Source organism: Ovis aries, chromosome 22, assembly GCF_016772045.2.
Source record: "Ovis aries strain OAR_USU_Benz2616 breed Rambouillet chromosome 22, ARS-UI_Ramb_v3.0, whole genome shotgun sequence".
Classification (NCBI taxonomy): Eukaryota; Metazoa; Chordata; class Mammalia; order Artiodactyla; family Bovidae; genus Ovis; species Ovis aries.
The window spans coordinates 50,237,577-50,264,390 of NC_056075.1; the positions used below are offsets into that span (position 1 = coordinate 50,237,577).

Consider the following 26,814-nt stretch of genomic DNA (forward strand, 5'->3'; position numbering starts at 1 on the left):
TTCCTTCGAGACATATTTCCCACCGAACAAGAAACCAGCCTTCTGCCTCTCAGAGGGCCCTGAGCTGGGGTGTGCATGGCCAGGCAGGGGTCCCTGTTTGGGGCTGACGGCCCTCAGAAGTGCTCTTGAGGAGTATGAGATTTAAGAGATGCCCAGGAATTTCTCCAGGCTTCTTTGCCAGTTGACACTTTTGATTCCATACAAGCCTCTTCCCCTCCTGATGACCTAAGAATCCTGTGGTTCATCGGACTTAAGTTCGCCTTATTTTGGCTGCACTGGCCCTTAGCTGCTGCGTGTGAGCTTTGCCTACCTGTGCTGAGCACAGGCTCAGGAGTCATGGCTCATGGCCTTAGTCGCTCCACAGCACGTGGGGTCTTCCCAGACCCGGGACCGAACCCGTGGCCCCTGCACTGGCAGGCGGTTTTCAACCACTGGACCGGTAGGAACGCTCCCATTTCAATAGTGCGCTTCCCTTGTTATCACCGACTTGAATTAACGACTTTGGCCCTAAATGGAGCAGCCCTGTGGGCCTGCGAGGAGGTTATTCAGAGGGTCCCACCCCCTCTCCTGGCCACACGCCACCCGTGCAGACAGCCAGGCTCATTCATTTCTGGCAGATTGATCCCGAGTTTCTGGCGCAAATGAGCAGATGCGCAGCCTCTGGCTGCTTTCTGCACGTTGTTCAGCCGCTGTCACGTCTGACCCTGCGGCCCCAGGAAACTGCAGCGCGCCAGCCTTCACTCTCCTCAGCTGTCTCCCAGTTTGTCCACATTCATTTCCGTGGAATCAGTGATGCTGTCTAACCATCTCGTCCCCTGCCACCCTCTTCTTTTGCCTTCAGAATTTCCCAGCCTCAGCCTCTTCCAACTAGTCAAGTCTTCAAATCAGGTGGCCAAAGTATTGGAGCTTCAGCATCAGTCCTTCCAGTGAATATTCAGGGTTAATTTCCTCTGGGACGGACTGGCGGGATCTCCTCACCGCCCAGGGCACTTGCATGAGTCTTCTCCAGCACAATCCAAACGCACCCGTTCTGCAGGGACAATCACTGGCACACACTTTGTCCCTCAGCCTGCAGTTAGGGCTCAGCAGACTCAGCCCTTCCCCCGGGGCAGCTCAGAGGGGTATGGACCGGCCCTGTGGCTGCCCGAGCTCTCCACGTGGGCCTGCTCACCAACGGAGGTGGGGTGGGGTTAAAGGCCGGGCCTCAGAAAACCCAGCAGCTGCTTATAAAACGGGGCACTGGGACGCTCCCTCACCGCTTTATTTCATGCTGGCAGCCGCACGGCACCGGCTCGGGGACCCTGTCACGCCTCCCAAGTCGTCATGTTTGTGCACACGCGTTGTCGAGCGCTACACCACAAGTGGCCCAGACACATGCCGCTGAAGGTGCGCCCCGCTTCCCACCAGGGCGGGCCCACAGTCTGCAGGCGCGCCAGGCAAGAGTCTGGTCGGGAAACAGCCGAGCACAGGCTTGAAAATCTTCTGGAGGATGTTGAGTATTTTGTGAACCTGCTTTTCAGTCAGTAAAATGAACGAAGTGTGATCTGCGTTAACAGGAGGGTGTACGGGAGCTGTCACAGTGCTGTCTCGTTCAAAAAAGTGAGAACACTCACACACAGTCCCACACCTTAAATGGACCAGACGCTCACTGTAACGTCACAGTGACGGGAGAGAGGCTTCAGGGACCCTGGTGACCGTGTTTGGCAGCTCAGCTGTGTCCACAACAGCGTCAGGCAGTGGGCAGAGCTGGGAGAAAGGATATGCAACCTGGGAGGGCAGGAACAGAGAAATAATCCCGCCAGAAAACAAGAGAGAACCACGGTTTTAAAAAATGAAACCAAAAGGAAGTTAGTGGAATCAATCATGGATTAAAACTGGTGTTCCAGAGAAGAAAGGGAGGATACCCTCAAGAGCTTACAACTCCTCACCCCAGAGCACCTCCTCGCAGCCTCGCTGCATGAAGCCGCCTCATTCTGTCACGGCCCAACTCACCCGTGCTCTCCAAGATGAGCTGGCCCTGGGGACCCCTGGCCTCACGGCAGGCACTGAGCACAGCCTCAACCATGCCCATCGCGGTGAGACATGCCCCTGGCCAGGACACGTCAGCAGGACGCAGGCTTCGCCTCTTTAAGACTAGTCGTGTAAAGAAGCTGACGCCTCACCTCCAGATGGAAGGCCTGCGGGTTACCTCCAAGGTCATTGTTTAAATATAAACCAAGTTTTTAAAAATTAGAATGTTACATTTATTGAACACAACTGAAATTTAGTGTGGAAAAGGGAAGCAAAAACCACAGCGTTTATTTATACAGTGTACGAAAGGGCACCCTTTAACCCCCGGCAGTGGGGATACACCTGGCTTCACCAAAAAGCTTGTATGCCGTTTAGTTTCAAACCATATGTTAATACCATAACCAAGGATTTGGCAAACATTTATTTTTTTTCTATTTCCAGCCTTTTAAAGTAGACAGAATAGTTTAGAATGAAGCTGATACTAAGAGCACAAAAAACTGAACACAGACTAAACTCCGCGATCCGGAGACGCGAGGAGACAGTGGTTGTCCAGTGGCTGCTGTCCGGGGCGGCGCTGACAGTCTCAGGGGGCCCGTCCAGCGCTGCCCAACTGCCCGGGGTGGGGACCGCTCGGTGCTGCCAGTGTCACGGCCTGGATTCTACAGGCTGCGCACCAGAGCCAGCAGACACTCAGTGCTAAGGGCTGTCTGCAGCGGACGGACGCGTCCACCGAAACGTCTGCAGCAGGGAGTAAGGCCACGTGTTTATTCAGGTAAACCCCTCAGGCAGTCCTTCTAGCATCAGCAGCATCCCTTCCCTCAAAATAGTGTCTAACGCGATCAAGGTCGCAGGTAATTCATTAAAATACTGCATACAACATAACTAGAGATTTTAAAATTATTTATACTTTGATATTTATAATATCTGAGGAAGGTTACTACCAAATTATTACAGTAGGTATTAATCAATGACATGCTTGTCACTCGATCCCCAAGTCTGGCTGCGGGAGAGCGTGGTTTACTGTCTGTCTCTCTGAGTTAGGGAGGCGGCGCTGCCAGAAGAAACGACGAGCGGGGCAGCAGCCCAGGACCGAGACAGCTGCTTCTGTGCGCTGTGCGGGGCACGGGCCCCCGCGGCGTGGGGACACTGGGCTACAGCCTGCATCAGAACGTGCTGGTGGACGTGGTCAGGCGCCTTCCGATGTAGATCCTGACAGAGAAAGGAGGCGGTCGTCACATGGCAGTGCGCCTCCCAGGGGCGCGCGCTGCTGAGACAGCAGCTGACCGGCCCAGCTCATTCACCGAAGGGGCCTGGCTGCCAGCACTCAGTGGACGCGTGGGCGTCACTCTTACCAGCACGCATTTCAGCATCCAACTCAGAAAAAGCCAGTTGTGTGCTAATAGCTTCGCAGCGCACACACTCGGCACACACGAAGGCCAGCTCCTCCTGAGCTGAGAGGCTCCCTGTCTCCTCACTTTCTGACCTGATCAGACAGTCGCCCACAGGACAGCTGACAGCCCCAGGTTTATCGGCACATCTCACAGAAACCACTGCTGCACGGGACGCCCCAGGGAGCCCAGAACGGAGGGGTGTCGGGGGGCTGTCCGGGAGGAGGGCGGGGGGGAGGACATCAAGGGCCTGCAGGCCAGTAGGGGGTCTCCGCAGAGCAACGGGACAGGAGGGCTTGATCCTGACCCCCGTGAAGTCTCAGAGAGCAGACACACCTGCAGAAATCCACCCCAAAGTGAAGGCTGAAGCCTGACCCCGCCAGGCCCTAGAGGACCTGAATGCTGGTTCTGGACAAAGCTCCCTGCAGGACTGACAGCCCGACTCAGAGGCACTGGCCCACACAGTCCACACGCTGTGCTAAGGGGAAGGCAGGGCAGAGCCCAGAGCGGGGGCAGGCCATGGGCCGGGGCTCAGGGGGACGGGTGGGGGCTCTGCTCCCGCCTCCCCAAGCCAGCGAGCCCGGCATCTGCTCTGCCCCGTTCTCGAGCCTGGGGGCCCAGCCCGCAACAGAAGCCCATCCTGACAGCCGGGGGCCCAGAAGGCTGCCCAGGAGAAGCCCGTCCACCCGCGTCAGGACCGGGGAGACCAGCACCCTCCACGTGCGAGCCTCCCCAGCCTGCGCCCGCGGCCGGCACGGGCGACACTCACCCCAGCCCGATGGCCAGCAGGTGGGACAGCAGCAGCGACGGCAGGAAGACCTTGAGGAACTCGGCGGAGAAGATGCCGCCCTTCTTCATGACGCTCGTGTTGCGCATGCTGAGCGTGGGGGCGCGCTTCGGGTGCCTCAAGAGCAGGAGCTCCCTGCGGGGAGAGGCGGTCAGCGGGCGCCGGCTCCCGGCCCCAGAGGCCCCCGCGGACGCAGACTCACTTGGCTGGGGGGATGTTCTCTGGCCGACTGGACCAATCCCAAATCCAGTCTGAGTTTTTCTTCAGGATGCTTTCGACCTCTTTCCTCCTCTCCATGTAGTCTTCCTCGGACTGCGGGAGACGAGGTCGGTGAACCCGCTGCCTCCACCCCAGGAAGCTCGCCGCCCCCCGCCACACCCCCTGTGGAGGGCCCGCCGGACTCCAGCGGCCCTGAGCTGCAGGCACTGCCCCAGGGGGGCACCGGCCAGTGGGGACAGACGTCCACAGAGACGCCGGCTGTGGTCCTGGGTGTAAAAGGAAAAACAGAAATCCCTGAAAAGGCCCGCAACAGGAATGTGCCTGAGCTGACGGCACACGGCTGCAGTGAGCAGGTGCACGTCCGCGTCTGGCAGAAGAGAGGACCAGAAGCCCACACACACCCCTGGTCTCAGTGACCTTAAAGATACACATTATTAACAGTACGCTAATTAAAGAGCTTTAAAAAGATGCATTTCTTAGAATTTTAAAAACTCTGTGCCTGATCATAGAATTCCTCTTTAAATTCAGGGGGGGAAATTATGGAAATATTCTAGAACACGGTACCAAAACCAACCAAACACCTGGACACAGCAAAGCTGGGCTGGACCCTGCACATCTGGGAGCAGGCAGGCAGCACCCTGGAGAAGCCCGAGCACAAGGACTGCTGAGCCCCTGGGGAGGGAGAGCCTGAGGGGCACCCGGCAGGCAGCACGGGGACCAGTGGCATCGGCCGGAAGCTCGGTCCCCACAGCTCTCACAGTGAGGAAGGGAGCGGGGCCTTTCCCTTCTCCAGGAGATCTTCCCGACCCAGGAGTGGAACCGGGGTCTCCTACACTGCAGGCGGATTCGTTACCAGCTGAGCCCCCAGGAAAGCAGGGGCCCCCAGGTTCCTAGATCCCGACACCCCCGAGCATCACAAGAGGCAGCAGGCAGGGAGACGGCCTGGCGAGGCCGCACTGGCCACTGGCCCAGCCCAGGTCTCAGCAAGGCAGCTCGGGCCACAGCCCACCCTGCTCTCATGGACTTCCCCCCAGCCGGGGCTACGGCCCCAGCAACTCAGAGATTCTTAAAGGAAAGTCAGAAAACGAGGCTCAGCCTCCACCAGTCTGGTCAGCTCCTAACCCGAACCACACAAGCGCGAGTCAGTGAAGCCCAAGGCACGGTTTCTGGAAGCAACTAGTGCCGTCCCAGTGGGGAGGCCCTGCGCAGGCCTCCAGACCCCCACGGGCCCCCACCTCTCCCGCCCCTCGTCCCCTGGAGGGCGTGTGGGGCAGAGGGGGCCCTGGGCACACACCCTGAACCAAATGGCCCGGCTGCCTCCGGTCCACTCTGTGAAGTGCTGGAGACGCCCCACCCCCACAGCTGAGACAGGGTCTGAGGAAGCAGAAGTCCTGCTCTTGGGCCAGGTCCCCCAGCACCCGGTTCCGACAGATCACAAAGGCAGACCGTGCGCACCCTACCTGGGAGCTGTTCTTCTCTCCGAGGCTGTGCGCGTCTGTCTCAGAAGCTCTGTTAGTGTCCTGCGGGGTCTGTGAGCGGGGCGGGCTTGGGGGAAACAGCACATGTCCACCTTCCCATCAGGACACACAGACCCCCACACACAGGGGACAGCGTCCCGGGAGAAGGAAGTACTCCCGCCAGCCCCGGGGGGGGGGCCAGGGCCCAACAGTCACAGCGGCCCCCTGACTTCCCAGATGAGCTCGACACCCAGCAGGCAGCAGCCAGACCCGGGGGGACCAGGGCCCAACAGTCACAGCGGCCCCCTGCCTTCCCAGCTGAGCTCGAGGCCCAGCAGGCAGAAGCAGGGGCAGGACCCCACGGGTGGTGTCCCCCGACCTGAGAGCAAAGGGCCCGCCGTCTGGGCGCTGACGGAGGCCAGGCAGGCCTGCGGAGCCACGCCGTGACGCGTGCATTCGCCCACCTGTCACAGTGGGAGCTCTTGGAGCTGCTCCGGCCGGATTCGTGCTGCGCGTCCAGCAGGATCTTCTCCATGTCGCCGTTATAAATAGAAGCAGAGTCGGGAACACTGCCCCCGCTCCCATTACTGCCGAAGTGTAACTCTACCCAGGAGCCTGGTGGGGAAGAGAGAAGGACCGGGTTGCAATTTTCCGTCCATCCCGGAGTCTGCTGCTAAGATACAGAACTCACCCCGTCTGTTTCAAGAGGTGCCAGAGACTCCCACGGGCCCCTGCGGGAATCTGTCCGCAGTGCCCCGAGGCCCGGCTTGGGCCCTGTCCACGGTGAGCCTCCACAGGGACCCTCGGGAGCCGCACCCCAAACCATCTGCTCCGTCAGCAGAGGCCCTGTGGCCAGGACAAGCCCGCACTCAGCTCTCAGCAGCAAAAGGGCTCAACCAGCACCTCGGGGACTTAGAAATTAAGGAAAGCTTTAAAATTTCAACATTCCAGCCTCACATTCTGACCCCGAGGCCCCATAGATCAGTGACCAATTCCCACGGCTTAGCACTTGATAAATTCACCAGGGCAACGGCACCTGAGCCGGCGGGCCCTCCGCTCACCGGGTCGAGCCCCTCCCGGCCCCAGTGAGGGGAGGAGTCCCCAATCCAGGAGCCGCCCCCAGTGGGTCCTGGCAGGGAGGCAGCGCTGCAGCTCCCGGCCGGGTGCTGTGGGGGCTGACACGAGGACGAACTCAGGAGGAGAGCCCTCTGCGCCCCCGCCTGGGAGCCAGCTCTGAGACGTGGGCGCCGGTGGGCACGGTGAGGGGCTGGTCCTCACCGCGGGCGCACGTCGGGGGGGCGGGGGCAGGATGGCCGGCTTATTCAGCGCTGCTGCCTTCTCAGGGGTTGGGCATTTTCCCACAGGCCTGCTGGCCGAGGGGAGACCTTCTTTTCCACGTGAGCTGTTGAAGCCCGCTCCTCTCTTCCGCTGAGCGGCCCATCCTTCTGCATCGAGCTCAATATTCGAGACTCGCAGCTTTCCTTTTTTTGGCCACATGGGAAGGCCTGCAGCACTGAGTCCAGCCTGACCACTAGGCCCCCGGGGCCCGCCGGCACACGCCTGTCTCCACCCCAGTGTGATGCTGGCGACTGAGGAGAGACTGCCCTTCCAGACAGATCTTCAGGTGAGAGGACGAACCACTCTTGCTTTTAATTCCGTCAAACCTGAGGCCACGAAGGTCCACTGCACCGCCTCGCTCCGGGGCCCCCTGCACGTGTGCGCTGGCGCGGTGAGCTCAGCCCGGCCCTCCACTGCCCAGCTCACTAACGACACTGCCGCCCCGCCCCAGCCTCTCCCGAGCCGGCCGCTCGCACAGCTCTCTTCCCGGCCCAGACTGTCCACTGCGGGTCACGGTCCGGCCTCCCCAGGTGGGTGCAGGCCGGGAGCACCCAGGCCGGCGGCAGACCCCGGCTGCTCTGCACCCCCTGGGGGCACCACCCGACACCCGGGCCCCAGGCCCAGACCCCCGCCTCACCCCTCCTCTGACAGTCCTGCCCCGACAGCTGCCGGCTGCAGACACCTCACAGTCATCGAGAAAGGCCGATCACAGGAATGAACGTCCACGCACAGCACAGGCAGCCTCCCACGAGCTGCCGACCACATGGTCACAGCTGCCAACCGGACGCACCATCTTCTCTTCAGCCTCTCCAGTTTCCTCACACCGGCCTGGCCCACACCAGGCGGGCCACGGTGTGTCCTGGAGCCTGGGGCGCCCTGGACCCTGCCCGCCCCCAGCCTCCGCAGGTCAGCAGAAGGAAAGCCCCGAAGCTCACTGAGATCGGCTCCGTGTGGACGCCTTCACAGCCCCCTCCTTTCCGGGGCGAGGGGACACTGCCAGCCCGTGCTCGCCCCACGACAGGGCCGGAGCCCCAGGCCCTCCTCCAGGCGCAGGTCCCCTCTGCTGGGTTCTGGGGGGCCCAGTTCCGGGCCTGGCTGCCCAGACTGCCTTTACATATGGCGTCTGACACCACCTCGGACATGAAATTGGGGGTTGGGGGGGGCTTTTATATCAATAACCAGTTTTCCAGCTCCAACGGGCGGCCCAGCAATTTGGTTTTGACACTACCTGTAGTGGTCTCAGTCCCCCCAGACTATCCCCGCAGGGGACACCTCAAACGCCTGACAACAAGAATTCAGGGGTTCCCACAACCCTCCCTTGTCAGCAACTCCCTGGGACAAGTCACAGAAGTCAGGACAATACCGTGCTTGCGCGAAGGCCTTCTCAGAAGGGCAGGCACACAGGCAGTGGTGGGCGAGGGCAGTTCTGCGCCCTCTCCCGGTGTGTCCTGTAACCCAACCTCAGCGCCCTGGGGAGGGCAAGTGCTGATTTCCGGCCATCCCCATCTCACCCCACCCTGAGGCTACCGGGGGCCTAGGCAGTCACCTCACTAGCACAGACTGAAGTGTTTTCCAAAGATCTCAAGACAGTCCAAGGGTTCCTAGAGCCGAGCTGTGGATCTGGAACCAGGAACAAAGATTAAACACATTTTTCAAATTAAAATATAAGTGACACACAACACTGTCAGTTTCAGGGCTTTGCTGGAGGTCCAGTGGTTAAGAATCCACTCTGCAATGCAAGGGACACAGGTTCAGCCCCTGGTCCAGGAAGATCCCACATCCCCGCAAAGCAACTAAGCCCACGGGCCTCGACTACCCAGCCCGTGTGCCGGAGCCCAGGAACCACGGCTCCTGAGGCCCTGGGGTCCGTGCTCCACAAGGGGAGACGCCGAGGGGAGGAGCCCGCCCACCGCAAGGCCAGGAGCCCTGCTCACTGCAGCTAGGGAAGACACGGGTGCAGCAGCTAAGGCCCAGCACGGCCACAAGGCAGGATGTTCTTAAAAAAAAATAACAACACAGGGAGCTTCAGGCGCAGGTTTAGATTCCGCTCCAGACTCCATGGAGACAAGCACGCTTTTCGGAACCATCTCACTGAAAGTGCTGCGCACCCTTCAGAAAGACCTCCACCCGGGCTGTCTACAGCGGAGCTCTGTCTACAGCACAGCTCAGAGGCTGTGGCTCACTAACCGACCAGAGTTTATGATTAACCTGCGGCAACTACACAGGGGAGCAGCTCCCTGGAAAACGAGGACAAGGGGCCATTAAGCTTCTTTCACCTGCAGCTAAGCTCACTCACCTTCCTAAGCAAGAAAGAGGGGCTTCAGGTTGCTTCGTTGTTAGTCACTAGGTCGGGTCCCACTCTCTGCGACCCTGTGGACGACAGCCAGCTCCTCCGTCCATGGGATTCTCCAGGCAAGAGCACTGGGGTGGGCTGCCGTTTCCTCCCCGGATCGCCCCCGCCCAGGGATCGCCCCCGCAGATCACACCCGCCACGCCTCCTGCACTGCAGGCGGGCTCTTCACCGCCGAGGCACCAGGGAAGCCCTCGAGCTGCTTTACAACCTCAGACCACTTCCTCAGAACCCCAAGCAGCCTGTGAGATAATCGGGCCGCGGGAAAAGGGGCGGTGGTTGCTGATCCAGGCGAGTCTCGCCCTGACTCAGGCCACTGGCCACACTGACCTGTAATTCACAGTGACAAGACATGGGGCAGGGGGACTGGGCAGATGAGACGGGCGGGGAGCCTCGGCCAGTGCCCCGCCACTGCAGAAGAGAACTACAAGCCTGCACGACAGGCCATTTCTCACATAAAACCTCCTGCCACCCCCAGGATACTTGGTCCCAAAAGAAGAAAAGCCCGCATCTTGAATGAGACAATTCGTGGGCCCCAAAAAGATCTGTAACCACAACGCTGTCCCGTCTTCAAGCTCTGGAGAGGCCACAGGAACGACCCAGACAGAACCACTTACTGACGGGGCCACAAATGCCATGAATTCAGCTGACCTCGACTGCCAGTAACCGGGCACAAGCTGTGATCACATGTAGAGTGTTAAACAGTTCCCTGAGCCACTGCTTGGCAGGCTGGATGGTTGACTAAAGCTTCCAGTTCACCCTAGCCTGAAAACAGACAACGCCAATTGTCTTTCTTAACTTGTGGAGCCTTACCCTATCAACTAACCTCAACACAGCACCTACACTGTCTATCCTATTTTGCACAGAGCTTCTCACAGTCCCTGCCTGCACTGAGACTCCCTGCTCCTGGCCCCAGGACAACATCCCTCTCCAGCACCCCCGCAGAGCACCCCACACCCCAGTCTGGGGCAACAGGTCACAACCCCGGCTATGACAACCACCTCTGGTGCTTTCCCTGTTATCCAGCAGTCTCACCCACCAGCCAGAAAATCCTGATTTGAAATGCTACAACAGAACCCTGGTACCTTTACTTTGAAAAAGCCACAATGGTGACGGTGGGCAGCCAGGGTTGAAAACTACAGGGGCATGACCTACAAGATGCTGGGGTCTTTGGGACAGGTGGAACCCGGAGGGCAGCCCTGGGGCAGCGCAAGGGCTACGCCTGGAGGCAAGGACCACCCGCATCGGCGGAAGGCTTCTTCCCTAGGAGAGGTGGGACTTTTAAGAAATCCCGGTTTTTAAGTTTCTTGAGGCGGTACAGGAACGAGAGGCTTGGCATCTGGGCAGGAACTGGTGGGCACCCCTTCCCTCTGCCTGTCTGCCGCCTTCTGCCACCGAAGCCGGAGGAGCCTGGCACCCGAAGAGCCCTAACTGCTGTCACCTGCCTGCCGTGTGCTCTGCCTTGCCTCACGGCCTCACTGTGGCCATCTGAAACGCACAGGGTAGGCCCGGGTCTCCCTGCCAGAAACCCCGTCCCTCTCAAAGTGCAGGACGCGAGACCTGCATGTTCTGTGCCTCTTCGTGCACCGCGCCTTCACCCACGGTGGGGGCCTGCAGCAACACAACCCTCTGACTGGCTGCAGACAGACCAGCAGGTGAGCGGTGCGGGCCATCTCGGGGTAAGCCGGGGCCGCCTGCTAGCACAGCACTGGGGGGCACCTCTGGGAGGCTAAGTCTCGCACACCCGCCCACGATGCTGCGAGATTACACTACAGAACTCCACCTTCCCCCGGGGCACGTTAGGGGGTGTTTATCTGAGACAGGAAAGGCATCTAGGACATCTTGCTGCTCGTCACCAGCTTTAACTAGAGCGGACCAGGGAGCAGAGGCAGCAGGGCTCAGGGAAAGCATCTGGCCAGAGACAAGCAGAGGGGAGAGCGCTGGCCTTTGTCTTCGGCCTCAGCGACCAACTGCGCCCAGTTCTTTCCGAGGTAAACAAGAGGTAATCAAATCAAAACCGAGCCCAGGGCAAGTGTCGGCCCAGCCACCAATCCCCGCCCGGATTCGGTTTCCCAGGGCGGCCGGGCCCACGTGACCCCTCCCACACGCGCCGGAGGCGCGAGTGCCCGGCTGCACGTACCCCAGACCGCGGCCCAGACTCCTCGACAGTTTCCACTCACCGTGTAACCGTCTTTTTATAGAATACACAAAACCGAGGAGCGAACCTTTTAACCCACGAGCTGGCACCCTGCGTTGCCAATGACTCAGCAGTTGGGTCTGCCAACCAAGGACTGGCGATGAAGCCGCTCCGGACACTGCGGGCTCTTCGGCCCGACGTGGCCACTAAGAGAACGCGCCACGGTAGGGGCAGAGTAGTCCGCTAACAGGACTGATCTGAAGGCGGTTCATCAAACACTCTTCAGATCTTTTATAAGGCAAAGATTCAGTCCCTTAAACTGTCTCAAAGAAAATAACCCATGTCGAAATTTAAGAAAAGATTATAGGATTTTTAGGCTGTGATTGCGGTTTCACAATATACGACGAATTTTGCCAAGTCTTGGCGAGTAAAATGCTGTTTCAACGAATACAGAAAATTAGTGGCTCAAATTCAGGCAGGGTGATGATTTTTAAACCTTAATGAACCTTTAAAATTCTCTACGGTGTCCACGGTCCTCTCCAAACCTTATTTACGCGCTCCCGCGTCCCACTTAACTCTTGCTTCAGAGAAGCGCCGGCGCTCGGCCCCTCCTCCAGCCGCGGCCGGGGCGGGGGTCCAGGCCGCCCCCCGTCCGGTTCCGGGGGCGGGGGTCCGCTCGGGAGTCTGCAGTGCGGCCAGCTGCCCCGTGTTCCCCGGCAGGCCGACCCGCGACCCCGGACGAGCGATCGTGAAGGAGGAGCGACCCCCGCGCTTCCCCTCAGGCCGCCCTGCCCCGAGTCCCAGGGCGCGTCCTCCCCAGTCTCCCCGGGCGGGTACCGGCACCGAAACCAGCACCGGGCTGCGCCTCGGAAGACCAGCACCCGCGGGCTCCGGCCGCCTGGGGGTCCTCTCCGCAGGCCGCCCCGTCGCCGCGGGCCCCTCGCCCGGGCCCCCGCTCACCGTGCAGGCTCTCCTCCTGCAGCCCGGGGCTCTCGCTCTGCGACATGACGGCGGGGCGAGGGCGCCGCGGCCGGCGGGTCGGGGTCTGCGGGCGCGCCAAGGGAGCGCAGGGGCCGGAGCACCTCAGGCGGCGCACGAAGCGTCGTCGGCCCGCGGCCCCGACTGACTGACGCCGGCGGCCGACGCACAGCAGATAAGCAGCGGCGCCGCCCATTGGCCGCGGGGCGGGGCCTGCGCGTGCGCGAGGCGCGGGGCGCGTGCGGCGCGTGCGACGCGTGCGCGAGGCGGGGGCGGGGCCGGGCGGGGGCGCCTGAGGAGCGGGCCGCGCGTGCGCGGCGGGGGCGCGGGGGAGGGCTCCGCGCGTGCGCAATCGGGGAGCGGCGCGGGAGTCCGGCAGGTACGCGCGGGACGTGCGGGAGCCGCCTAGAAACTGAGGCGGGCGGCGGACGGGGCCTGGCGGGGCGGCTCGGCCGGGCGAGGCAGCCTGAGGCTTGGTTGCCGGGGAGGGGCCGGCAGGCTGGCCGTAAAGCTGCCGGGAGAGCCGGGCCGGTGCCTGTGGCCCCCGCCCCTCGGTGCGAGGCCGGGAGGGGCCGGCCCTCAGCTGCGGTGACCACCCGCCGTCCCGCAGGCCGGCTGCCGGTAGGACGGTGTCTGCGGCGGCCGCCCTTCGGCCCCCGTGACGGGCGGGCCCCCGTCCCTGAGGACGGGCCGCAGGAAGCCAGACGCGGCCAATCACAGCCCCCAGCCCCGCCTCCGAGGGCCCGCCCTGAGTCCGTGCAGACGCGGGGCGCCCGCTTTCCGCTGGGGGTCTCCTTTCGGGGTGAGGACGCGCCTAAGGGCCGTTGGTCTTCCCGGCTCTCTGTCCGGACGGGGACGCGCCTGCCTTCTTGCAGCTGGACCCTCAATCCTAGCTGCTCACCGTGCATGCACCAAAGCCTGTCCCAGCGCTGCGCTACGCTAGAGGGGACGGTCTGGGTAGCAGCAAGCAGCGCCCAGCAGAGGACAAATTCAAAAGCCCCCGGACCTCCGGCTCGCCCGGCCTCCCCCGCAGCGCCCCTCCCCGCCTGGTCCTCCGCCCCAGGGAGCTGCCTGCCCTCGAACGCTGCCCATGTGGGGCCTTTCAGTTCCTGAACACCTTGTTTCCTGACTCAAGCCTTCTTCAGTTTACAGGGCTTGCTCATCTTTTTTCAGATGTATCCCTATTCATATATTTTTATAATGTGATTCAGTTCACTTCAGTTCAGTCGCTCAGTCGTGTCCGACTCTTTGTGACCCCATGAATGGCAGCACGCCAGGCCTCCCTGTCCATCACCATCTCCCGGAGTTCACTCAGACTCACACCCATCGAGTCAGTGATGCCATCCAGCCATCTCATCCTCTGTCGTCCCCTTCTCCTGCCCCCAATCCTCCCAGCATGAGTCTTTTCCAATGATTCAACTCTTCGCATGAGGTGGCCAAAGTACTGGAGTTTCAGCTTTAGCATCATTCCTTCCAAAGAAATCCCAGGGCTGATCTTCAGAATGGACTGGTTGGATCTCCTTGCAGTCCAAGGGACTCTCAAGAGTCTTCTCCAACACCACAGTTCGAAAGCATCAATTCTTTGGCGCTCAGCTTTCTTCACAGTCCAACTCTCACATCCTTACATGACCACTGGTAGCCTTGACTAGACAGACCTTTGTTGGCAAAGTAACGTCTCTCCTTTTGAATATGATATCTAGGTTGGTCATAACTTTTCTTCCAAAGAGTAAGCGTCTTTTAATTTCATGGCTGCAGTCACCATCTGCAGTGATTTTGGAGCCCAAAAAAATAAAGTCTGACACTGTTTCCACTGTTTCCCCGTCTATTTCCCATGAAGTGATGGGACCGGATGCCATGATGTTCGTTTTCTGAATGTTGAGCTTTAAGCCAACTTTTTCACTCTCCACTTTCATCAAGAAGCTTTTTAGTTCCTCTTCACTTTCTGCCATAAGGGTGGTGTCATCTGCATATCTGAGGTTATTGATATTTCTCCCGGCAGTCTTGATTCCAGCTTATGCTTCTTCCAGCCCAGCGTTTCTCATGATGTGCTCTGCATAGAAGTTAAGCAAGCAGGGTGACAGTACGCATCCGTGACGCACTCCTTTTCCTGTTTGGAACCAGTGTTATATTTTGTTCGGTTGCTTACTGGTGTGTGCTTAGTCCCGCAGTCGTGTCCCACTCTGTGACCCCGTGGACTGTAGTCCGCCAGGCTCCGCTGTCCATGGGACTCTCCAGGTAAGAATACCGGATTGGGTTGCCGTTTCCTCCTCCAGGGGATCTTCGCAACCCAGGGATCGAACGCGGGTCTCCCGCACTCCAGGTCGCTTTTTCACTGGCTGAGCCACCAGGGAAGCCTCTGATAGAGAGTGTGTGTGTTCTCACAGCCTGATGAGCTCGCTGGAATCTGGATTCTCTAAGCCCTCTGAAGTCTTCATAGGCAGTTACCTGGAAGTGTTCAGATGAAAATGTTTCTTACTGCACCTGGTTTTCCCTCCCAGTGTGGAGCCCTCCACAATGCCCACCGAGTTCTGTCACTGGGAGGCTGCCATGAGAGGGAGGGGGAGGCCCGAGGCCTAGAGATTGACAGGATCCTTGTAAAGTAACCTGCCTTTGCGAGGGTTAAAGTTAGGGGTGGGGTAGTTTCTGGGGTGGCAAAGAACCTGCCTGCCATTCCAGGCTTAAGAGACGTGGGTTCCATCCCTGGGTCGGGAAGAGCCCCTGGAGGAGGGCATGGCAACCCACTCCAGTACTCTTGCCTGGAGAATCCCATGGACAGAGGAGCCTGGAGGGCTGCAGTCCACGGGGCCGCACAGAGTGGGACACGACTGAGCAACTGGGCACAGCACACCACAGTCTGCCCTGGGAAGCCCAAGGAGCCCCAAGTCAGAGCTGGTGGTTCCAGAAACACAGAAGTGGGGAATGGAAAAGCAGGCTCAGCGACTGCAGAGGCTTCCCTGTCCTGCTCTGACTGCCCTGCCCTGGAAAAGCAGTCTGGCTTCTGAGGCAGTGCCCACCAAACGTTTACTCCTGTAGTCCCTGAAAAGCTTTCGAAAATTCTTCCTTTCATACTTCAAGTGGACATCTAAGTTTTGCATCATAAATGTGAATGCTTGTGAAGGATGTTATTTCTGACATACTGTATTTTTAATCAAACTTTTTATCAGTTCAGTTCAGTCACTCAGTCGTGTCCTACTCTTTGTGACCCCATGGACTGCAGCACACCAGGCCTCCCTGTCCATCACCAACTCCCAGAGCTTACTCAAACTTATGTCCATTGAGTCAGTGATGCCATCCAACCTTCTCATCCTCTATAGTTCCCTTCTCCTCCTGCCTTCAATCTTTCCCAGCATCAGGGTCTTTTCCAGTGAGTCAGTTCTTCACATGAGGTGGCCAAAGTATTGGAGCTTCAGCTTCAGCATCAGTCCTTCCAGTGACTATTCAGGACTGATTTCCTTTAGGATGGACTGGTTGGATCTCCTTGCTATTCAAGGGACTCTCAAGAGTCTTCTTCAACACCACAGTTCAAAAGCATCAATTCTTCAGCGCTCAGCTTTCTTTATAGACCAATTCTCACATCCATCCATATATGACTATGAAAAAACCATATAGCTTTGACTAGATGGACCTTTGTCGACAAAGTAATGTCTCTGCTTTTTAATATGCTGTCTAGGTTGGTCATAACTTTCTTTCCAAGGAAGAAGCATCTTTTAATTTCATGGCTGCAGTCACCATCTGCAGTGATTTTGGAGCCCCCAAAAATAAAGTCTGTCACTGTTTTTAATGTTTCCCCATCTATTTCCCATGAAGTGATGGACTGGATGCCATGATTTTAGTTTTCTGAATATTGAGTTTTAAGCCAACTTTTTCACTCTCCTCTTTCATCAAGAGGCTCTTTAGTTCTTCACTTTCTGCCATAAGGGTGGTGTCATCTGCATATCTGAGGTTATTGATACTTCTCCAAGCAATCTTGATTCCAGTTTGTGCTTCATCCAGCCCAGCATTTCTCATGATGTACTCTGCATAGAAGTTAAATAAGTAGGGTGACAATATACAGACTTGATGTACTCCTTTCCCTATTTGGAACCAGTCTGTTGTTCCATGTCCAGTTCTAACTGTTGCTTCCTGACCTGCATACAGATTTCTCAAGAGGCAGGTCAAGTTATAACACTTTTTAAAAAATATTTATTTGGCTGCACTTGGTCTTAGTTGGAGCATGAAAGAGCTTTATTTGCAGCATGTGAACTCTTAGTTATGGCACATGGGATCTGGTTCCCTCATCAGGGCTCGAACCAGGGCCCTCTGCACTGGGAGTTCAGAGTCTTAGCCACTGGACCAGTAGGGAAATTATTCATCCCACTTTTAAAAGTATACAGTGGCTACTAACTACCAAAACAATTCGATTTTCTCATCACTCAGTTTAAATGTGCATCAGTAATTATTATTCTTTAGCAGGAAATCTCGTATCTTTCATTTTTCTTCTTGGACTTCACCTTCTCCTCACAAGTTTATCGTAACGTAATCTTTTCTGCTTCCGCTGTGGCTCTGCCAGCGCAGGAAGTGTGGGCTCCATCCCTGGGTTAGGGACATCCTTTGGAGAAGGGATGGCAACCCACTCCAGTATTCTTGCCTGGGAAATCTCATAAACAGAGGAGCCTGGCGGGCTACAGTCCATGGGGTCAAAAAGAGTTGGACACAGCTGAGCACACACAGAATATACCGTTTTACTTTTGAAAGTCTTTCATTGATCACCCTGTCTTTTTTCTGTCAGATGACCATGGACGTACATTTAAATGTAATAAAAAATATTTCTTAGGACCCTAAGGCTCTTTCAAAATTTCTTTTTGATCAGCTTGTCATTCTGATGGTCAACATGATAACAAGTCTCAAGTCTTGGTGAGTAATTATTGAGAATGAGACAGATGCAGCAGCATTCAATTTAGAATTTTCCTTTTTACAGCTGTAACTCCTGAGAAGCCTCGGTCACATACATAAACAAGTGGGAGCAGAAAGCACTGTAGGCTTGTTCGAGTGTTAACAGTCCTGACACTCAGTTCTCTGAACCCCGTGAGTTATATGCCAAAGGTCACATGTTGATCTTTCACCAAAAAATTATGCTAATTGAGCTCTCTTCAAGTCTGTTGGGACTTAAAGAATTAGAATTTCTCTGACTTGCTGAAGGAGTCATCAGCTCCTACAAACATTCTCATTGTCAGCAAAAAGGAACACATTTCAAATTGTCCCTCGGGAGCTCCTGAAAGTTTACACAGCTCAGGGCAAAACCCCACAGCGTCTAATGGATTGGAGTGGGAAGAGATGATGGTCAAAGGGGGTCGGCAGAAACTGTCCAAAGGCAGATCAATTTTTGGAAAGAAATTGATTTCCTTCAAACTATCTGCCTCTCCCTCCCTGATAAGTGTTCACACTTACCCAGCTGCACCCCAGCTTGAGAACACAGCTCAGGATGTTAACAAAAGCCCTTCTCAAGCTGGCCTCAATGAAGGGGAGAGGAGGAGGTGGGCAGGGCAGGCCTCCCCAGTCAGGCACCCTGACAAGTATGGCAGACTAGGGGGCTGGGAGAAGGGCAGTGGGAAGTGTTGAGGCTCTGTTTTCCCTTCTAGGGCAGTGGACACCAGAAGGTGCTGTCTAAAGTTCATGGAATCAGAAATAGATACTTTATTATTTTTAAAAAGACCTAAAGAGAAAACCTAAATAAAATCAACAACCTCAGATATGCAGCAGACACTACCCTTACGGCAGAAGTGAAGAGGAACTAGAGAGCCTCTTGATGAAAGTGAAAGAGGAGAGTGAAAAAGCTGGCTTAAAACTCAACATTCAAAAAACTAAGGCAATGGCATCCAGTCTCATCACTTCATGGCAAATAGATGGGGAAACAGTGGAAACAGTGACAGACTTCTTTTCTTGGTCTCCAAAATCACTACAGATGGTGACTGCAGCCATGAAATTAAAAGACGCTTACTCCTTGAAAGAAAAGCTATGGCCGACCTAGATAGCACATTAAAAAGCAGAGACATTACTTTGCCGACAAAGGTCATCTACTCAAAGCTATGGTTTTTCCAGAAGTCATGTATAGGTGTGAGAGCTGGACTGTAAAGAAAGCTGAGCACAGAAGAATTGATGCTTTTGAGCTGTGGTGTTGGAGAAGACTTGAGAGGCCCTTGCACTGCAAGGAGGTCACACCAGTCCATCCTAAAGGAAATCAGTCCTGAATATTCATTGGAAGGACTGATGCTGAAGCTGAAACTCCAATACTTTGGCCACCTGATGCGAAGAACTGACTCATTGGAAAAGACCCTGATGCTGGGAAAGATTGAGGCAAGAGAAGGGGATGGCAGAGGATGAGATGGTTGGATGGCATCACTGACTTGATGGACATGAGTCTGAGCAAGCTCCAGGAGTTGGTGATGGACAGGGAGGCCTGACGTGCTGCAGTCCATGGGGTCGCAAAGAATCGGACACGACTGAGTGACTGAACTGAACTGAACTGGCCAAAGCCGGTGGAGGACGTTCTGTGTAACCTGGAAATGATGAAAAAGCCTCACGTGTGGCTTCACCAGGACAGGGAGGAGCTGCTCCAGGGAAGGATACGCAAGTCACTGGTTCCCCTAGGGCCCTGGGTGTTGCCAGAGGGGAGGCGGCCAGATGGACATGCTTGACCCTGACCGTGGGGGCCGGAACCTTTGGGGAGGGCTTATCCTTCGCCTTCTAGGATTCCTGCCAGGCGTCCTCACGGAGATGCCGCTCGGGGCTCAGAGCTGGGCTCTGATTGTGCTGTTCTGCTTCCCATACTCTTCCAGGAAAGCCTGGGCTTTTCCACGAGGTCCCCGTGATGTCTGCGTGCCGCGCCAAGCTGCTTTTAGGAACGGCCAGCATGATGACACTCTAGGAGCTGTAAACAGCGTGCCTTCACGGGGTCTGGCGTGTCCCAGCTCCCGTCCAGGCGGTTGAGGAATGGGATCCTTTCCAAGGAGAGGCTGCGCCTTGATTAGGGGCCCCGCCTGCCCTGGCATTAAACATTCAAAACAGGAAAGGGTGCCTGGAGCGGAGCCACGTCCCTGCCAGGCCTAGAGCGAGGTCCCGGGGGCTTGGCGGGGCGGGCTGTCCGCCTCTTTTCTGAAGCGCTGGCGCAGCTGCTCCTGAGCTCGGGGCGGGGGCACACACAGGCACGCACGCACACACACACCCGCCCCCCCCCCCCCCGCCGGCCCAGCAGGTGGCCTCCAACAGGCGCTCAGCCCCCAAACCCTCCCACGCCCGCAGCATGCCAGGGGCCCAGGGGGAGAGGCTGTGGGTCGGGGGAACTGTGAGGGGCTGGACTGACGGCTCTCAAATGCTCGAAAGACTGGGCTGGGAGCAGCCCCAGGGTCAGGCCGTCGTGTGCATAAAAAATGCTTAGACATCCCTTGAAGGCAGAGGTCTGCGGGGTAATGCCCTCCACTGGCCACTGCCCAAGGGGGACACAGTGTTACAAGGAGACTGAGACTCGGAGAGGTCTATGAACGAGCCAGAGTTTGAGAGCAGGCCTGCCTGCTTCAAGGCCTGGTCTTACCACACTGTCATCCCTAAAAAGACAGGGCCTGTGTGGGCAGCGCTGCAGCCAAGGGGACCAGTGTGAAAGGCCTGGGACCACGGCCTGGGGCAGTGGAACCACATCATGAGACCGGGGCCCAGAGCTGGACGGTCCTGGAGCAGCGGGCAGGGCCCTGCCCCCGCCCCCCGTGGGAGCCCCTGGGCGCACCAGCCAGGCAGAGCCCTCAGCCAGAGCCCTCTTTCTCAGCCCAGCCGACTCCCTGCGCCCCTGGCAGTGGGGAGGCCTGGGGCTGTCTCTGGGGCACCCCAAGGGGCCCGGCAGGGCTGCAGGGAAGGCCATGAGGTCCCTGTTCCAGAGCGGATGTCGAACCCGAGTAGCAGAGGACAGGGCTGACTCGGTGCCAGGTTAGCTGCTGCTAAGTCGCGTCAAGTCGTGTCCGACTCTGTGCGACCCCATAGATGGCACACAACAGGCTCCTCTGTCCCTGGGATTCTCCAGGCAAGAATGCTGGAGTGGGTTGCCATTTCCTTCTCCAATGCATGAAAGTGAAAAGTGAAAGTGAAGTCGCTCAGTTATGTCCGACTCTTAGCGACCCCGTGGACTGTAGCCCACCAGGCTCCTCGGTCCATGGGATTCTCCAGGCAAGAGTACTGGAGTGGGGTGCCATTGCCTTCTCCAGCCTGGTCGGCTGGAGGGATGCTATCTGCCGAGTCTGGAGCGCGGCTCAGGAGCCTGCCGAGCAGGAGGTGGGTGGGCAGAGAGCTGGTGCTTGTCCACCTGGAGGTTCTCAGTTCACATACTGTTGAAGCTAGAGTGGCCCCTGCTCGCCACAGCTACAGAAAAGCCGCATCCTGCTGTTGCTGGGAGGGAGACCCCATCCAGGGCCTGAGAGTGGGCCCTTGTCTAACACTCAGAAATGAGTTGTTTGAGGAGACACGCATGCTGACAAAGCAGGAGCCTTTATTGGGAAGGGGCGCCGGGTAGAGAGCAGCAGGGTGAGGGAGCCCAGGAGGCCTGCTCCGCCACGTGGCTCGCGGTCTTGGGGCTCATGGTGATGGGGTCAGTTTCCGGGTTGTGTTTGGCCAGTCAATCTGACTCAGAGCCTGTCCTGGTGGTGCATGCGTCGCTCAGCCAAGGTGGACGCCAGTGAGGAGGGTTCTGGGAGGTGGTAGGACCTGTAGCGTCTCCTTTTGACCTTTCCCGAGCTCTTCAGTTTTGGCGGCTTGTTAGTTCCCTGTTCCTTACCAGGACCTCCTGTCGTAAAATCACTCATGCGAATAGTCACTGTGATGCTTGTCCAGGGTGGGCAGGTTCAGTCAGCCCATTTCCCCAAACGCAGCCATGAAGATCCAGGACAGCCAGAAGTAGACAAAAATAGTTCTCATAAAACAGCCTTTCTGCGTCACACTCCAAGCCTCACTTCTCTCGTCCAGATGGAACTTCTCCAGGGCCTTCAAGCTCAGGACACGCCCCAGAAGCGACAGACGCTCACCCAGAAATACAGAGGTCACGGCAAACGCAGGAGCCCCCTGGGGACTCCCCGAGGATCCCCGCTGCAGAGCACGTGGGGAGGATGTACGTCCGGGGCCTGGCGAGACGACACCCGTGGGCACATCCGCGCCAGGTCCTGGGGCCTGCCATCCTGGCCCCGTCCTCCCAGGCGGCCTCCCTCGCTGGACCAGGAGGACCCCTCCACGCGTGGGGCACCCGTGACATCCGTGAGACAACTGGCTTCTGATGACTTAGGTCTGACAAGTTTAGGGTTTGACTTCCGCCTGCGATCCCCTTTGAGGGATGGTGGTACCAAGGGTGCTTCCTCCTCTGGGGGAGAATCGGGTTTCCATCCATTGGCTCACGGACGCCCCCTGCTGTCCAAGACGCAGAATCCGGCAAGCGCCCGGACCGGGAGCCGGTGCAAGGATGTTGACAGCGGTTTGTTTATTCATAACAGACCCCAGGTAGGAGGACCCCAGCTGGCCCTCCACAGGAGACGAGAAACAAACCCTGGTGAATTCACACAAGCATCCCGTGCAGTGTTAGGGACAGACTGTTGATCTGTGCAGCCCTTTGGAACCCTTACACAAGATTGTCTATGTGACTCTCCAGGCTGAGCTAGTCTATGGTGAACAGTGTTGGAGGACGCTGTCTCTTGGACGGGGCCCTGGAGCGCGCTGGGGAGGCGATTCCAGACGGTGAGCGTGTGGAGGCTCACGGGCCCTTCTTTCACCCTTCCTGTGTGTTTGGGAATTTTCATAGTAAGATGTCCAGGAGGTGCTTATGGTGCCTGCCGTAGGGCATGGGTGTGCTCAGGTCTGCATTTGTGGAAGATGCACAGGGTGCTGAAGGACCAGGAAGGCTGGAGAGGATGCGGAAAAGCGTGCCCGCTGTTTGCACTGGTCCTCGCGCGGGTCTGTCCTGCTCCCTGGCGGGCACTGCCCTAGGTCTGGACACAGCGTGAGCAGGACTGAGACAGCCTGTGCCTTGTGGGGAGAGACACATGAAGACGCACGCTCAGGGAAGCGCAGCACGTCTCGGGCTGGACTGTGCAGCGGAGACAGACACGGCGCGGCAAGGACACGGCTGGGGGTTCCCTGAGGCCAGGAGGAAGCAAGGGAGGGAGTCAGTCAGCCGCTGGCGGGAAAAGGGACAGCTGGTGCAGAGGCCCCGGGGGAGCTGCCTGGGCGCACTGGGCAGAGGCAGGACCAAATGGGTGGGAGGGGGGCTTCGGAGGCCAGAGGCAGCCACTGGGCAGAGGCGTGGCATGAACATACTCCAGGGGCAAGGGTGGGAGCGGACCACTCCTCAGGGGGCGGCAAGAGCCCAGGATGGCGGCCTGGCCCTGGGCTGGTTGGAAGGGTAGAAACTGTCAGGCCTGAAGGCACAGTGGTTCTAAGACAGAGCCAACGGGATTCCTTGATGGATTCGACACAGGGATGAGAAAAGAAGGGAATTTCCCGGGGACCACAAGCTTGCAGTGTGCACAGCAAGGGGAGTTCACTGCTGTGGGAAAGACGGGCTGGGAGGAGCTGGGAGTGGGCCTGGTCAAGTCTGAGGTCAGCACGGCTCAGCCCTAGCTGTCCAGGCTGGGATGGACAGACGGACTGTGCGGCAGGGGAAGGCACGGTGACAGACCGAGCCGGCTAGAGGCTGAATGATGGGCCCTCGGGTGCTGGGTGGGGGAAGTGCCGCTGCTGGTGGCCTGGGGCCTGCAGAGGGCAGGTGCAGCCAGCCCCCTGCCGCTGACGGGAGGAGCGAGCAGCAGGCAGCAGGTCCACGTCCGGGTGAGGAAGCGGAAGCCCGGAGCGGCAGCTCTGTGAGGCTGCTGCCCACCTGGTCCTGGCCCTGGCGGGCGTCCGGGGCGCCCCGGGGTGTTCAGTCTGAGCGCGAGCTCTTGGCGGGCCCACAGCGCCTCAGTGGTGCTCACACGGGTCGGCTCCGACGACTGCAGCCGTCCCGGCACACGGCGGCCGCGCTCAGGTCTCCGCACTGCCTGCTGCTGTTAGGATGCCCCCCCTCCCCCCCAGAGCCCAGCCCTGCTCTCTCTTTCTTCCTGCTCACTCAGATGTGGCCTCATCAGGCCAGCTGACCTCCTTAGTGAAACAGGAACACACACACCCCCACCCCCTACCACCATCGCTGGGTCTCCTCACTCGCTTTACCTGCGTGAACTTCTCTCCAAAGCCTTACAAGCTGATGATTTAACATCTTCCTGTCCCCCCCTCCCCCCGGAACATGAGCTCCCTGAGGACAGAGGCTGAAATGGCATCTGGTACCTTGTCCATCCTCCACGAGCACCTGCCCAGTGTCAGAACAACCAGACAGCCTGGTGCTTTTTGCTCAGAAAGGGGGTCTCAAGTGTGTGACGCTGTGGTGCGGCCCCCAGGACCCCCAAGGGGCTGACTCACCGAGTCTGAGTCAGTTTCAATGAGTTACACTGAAGAATGGATCGCCCAGAGCCGCTGAAGTGTGGTGTTGGAGCAGACGGGGCTCCTTCCAAGTCATCCCAGTGGATGGTCCCCGCTGTCTTTGCCCCTCCTGGGTTTTTTCTGGAAATACTCTCTGGTCTCTGAGTGGCTCAGCCGAGCTCACAGGTGTTGCCCCAGACCCGTGGGGAGTGGTCCGGGGTAGCGGTTGTCCAGGGACTGCAGTGCCCAACCTCCTGCCACCTGGAAGAGCCCGCACGTGGGCAGACGCCGGACGGAGCACAGAGCCAAGAGGATGGGCCAGACCTCGTCCTGGGTGCTTGGATTCAGCCACAATCTGTCTTGCTGGATAGCGCGCGGCCAGCACATTAGCTTTTCCATCGGAACACACCTGAAAGCTTCCCACCCACCAGCAGTGGCTGCCTGGGCCAGCTGTCGAAGCCCAGGGCCCGCAGCCGGGGCCCTGCGGGGACGAAGTGCTCCAGCAGCCTCGGGCACAGAGCCCGCCTCCTGCAGCCCCACCAGGACCCCCAGGAGGCAGAGGGGCCTCTGCCCCCAGGTGCCGCTGCTACAGCGTGGCCGTCCGTCTAAAGATGCTGGCATTTGAACTCTTGGGTTTCAGCCAGGGGATTCGTCACAATAACACATCAGTACTTCCTGCGTTGAAAGGACTCTGGGCTGGGACTCAGGAAGGCACAGGGGTACGGCTGGAGGCAGGGCACCCCCTCTCTCTGGACTCAGTTCAGTGTCGGAAAAAGGGAGGGAGAGGGGTCATTCGTATGCTTCCCTCCACTCTGGTGATTATTTGCTCATGTGGGAGATCCCTGGTTTTCCACTGGCATTTTAAAAAACCAGGGTATTTCTTGCAAAATGGGAAAATCTATAGGTCGTATGTGTGAAACGTAAAGAATGATTGTAAAATAAACACTCGTGAGCCCAGGACCCCAGTCCGGAAGGGAGCGTGCCTCCCCGTGAGCCCTCTGCAGGCCCCTGCCCCAAAGGCGGCCGCCGTCCTGACGCTGACAGCACGCGCCTCACTTGCTCTGTGCTTGCAGCACCTCAGACACGTGAGCAACGTTGGATCTGGCTTAGTTTTGGATTTTGTGTGACACCCTGTAAAAGGTGAAGGATTCATACGGTCTGAAGAGAAGCCAGAGTACACACAAGGTGCTGGAGAAAAGAAAGAGCCTTTCTTTCTTTTAAAACTCGTGTTCACGACTATCATTACCCAGGACTATGGCGTCTAGGGCCCGGGCAGAGTGTAGAATAGATTCTCTGGCTGTGAGCACGCTTATTTCTCGTCCTTTATTTTATTGCGATGCTCACTCCACTGTGATGGTCCTCAAGGTGGCCTTTGCTTTTCTTTCTTTCTTTCTTTCTTTTTTTTTTTTATATAATCCTCACCATCTTGAAAAATTCTCTTCAAATTCAAATTTGCTTAGATTTTTAAAATTATGAATCGGCGCTGGATTTCATCCGGCTGCGTTCCCTGCATCCAGTCCCCCACCCACACTCGCGCGGTCACTAGTGGGACACTGACTTGTGGCTTCCCTGCCTCTCGCTGCTCTTGTTTTGTTTTGCTCAGATGCACGCCTCAGCGTGTGGGGTCTTTGTTCCCCAACCGGGGATTGAACCCAGGCCTACGGCAGTGAAGACACCCAGTCTTGATCACTGGACCATCAGGGCACCTCTCCCGCTGTTCTCATCAGGTCTTGCTGCTCCCGTGAAAGGAGTGGGGATTGTTAGCATTTCCCCCGTTCCCTGAAGGAGCTCGTGTAAGGGCTTATCTTTTGTCCCTTTCACATTAGGTGGAAATTGCCGATAAAGCCACCTGCGCTCGGAGTTTTATTTGGGGGAAGACTTTTTTCATTCATGTTCTAAAAGATTCATTTTTTTCTGAGTCAGTTTTCTCACTGCAGGGAGAACCCCACACCCAGAGAGTAGCCCCCGCTCACCCCGAGAGAAAGCCCAGTGCAGCCACAGAGTCTCAGGCCAGCCACAGATAAACAGAGAAACACTGGGATTCAAACACGCGCGCGTCTTCACATCCACAGCGGCACCAGTCTCAATAGCCAAGACGCGGAGACGACCTGAGCGGCCGTCGGCGGATGAGCGGATGAAGACGTGGTGCGCGTACCGTGGGGCAGTGTGCGTGCGTGTGCCGGCTAAGCCCCTCCTGGCTCCTCCGTCCGTGGGGTCCTCCAGGCAAGAACACTGCAGCGGGCGCCGTCCCTTCTCCAGGGCGTCCTCCCAGCCCAGGGATCCAACCCGCGTCTCTTACGTCTCCTGTGTTGGCAGGTGGATTCTTTACCACTAGTGCCCCCTGGGAAGGCCTCATGGACTAATACTCAGCCAAAAATAATCATAATAAAGAAAGAGTGCCGTTTGCAACAATGTGGATGAAACTAGAGATGATCGTGCTGAGCGAAGGAAGTCACAGAGGAAACAAACATTCTGTGATATCACTTATACGTGGAATCTAAACCAATGAGCTTATGTACGAAGTGGCGACAGACTCACAGAGAGCTTGAGAACAGACTTGTGGCCAGGAAGGAGGGAGTGGGGGAGAGACGGGTGGGGAGTCTGCGGTCAGCAGACTCAAACCAGTGCACGCAGTGTGCATCACTCCATCACTTTGCTGCGCACCAGGAGCTAACCCAGTATTGTAAGCCAACTGC

At 57.8% G+C, this 26,814-nt stretch overlaps 1 protein-coding gene across 1 annotated transcript; it reads right to left on the bottom strand.

Moving 5' to 3' along the window:
* Window positions 1-2,412: 2,412 nt before the first annotated feature.
* BNIP3 (BCL2 interacting protein 3) lies at window positions 2,413-12,814 on the bottom strand. The gene is made up of 6 exons (XM_027960648.3): window positions 12,647-12,814; window positions 6,326-6,476; window positions 5,865-5,949; window positions 4,388-4,497; window positions 4,168-4,320; window positions 2,413-3,219 (listed from the first exon to the last, which is right to left on the bottom strand). The coding sequence occupies exons 1-6, from the start codon at window positions 12,690-12,692 to the stop codon at window positions 3,174-3,176; spliced, it is 591 nt and encodes a 196-aa protein (XP_027816449.1). The 5' UTR covers window positions 12,693-12,814; the 3' UTR covers window positions 2,413-3,173.
* Between the last annotated feature and the right edge of the window lie 14,000 nt (window positions 12,815-26,814).

Coding starts and splice junctions, on each gene's coding strand:
- BNIP3 (XM_027960648.3), bottom strand. CDS start 12,692: ATGTCGCAGAGCGAGAGCCCCGGGCTGCAGGAGGAGAGCCTGCACG. Junction 6,477..12,646: donor GCAGGAGGAGAGCCTGCACG/GTGAGCGGGGGC, acceptor CTTCCCCACCAG/GCTCCTGGGTAGAGTTACAC. Junction 4,321..4,387: donor GAGAACATCCCCCCAGCCAA/GTGAGTCTGCGT, acceptor CTCTCCCCGCAG/GGAGCTCCTGCTCTTGAGGC.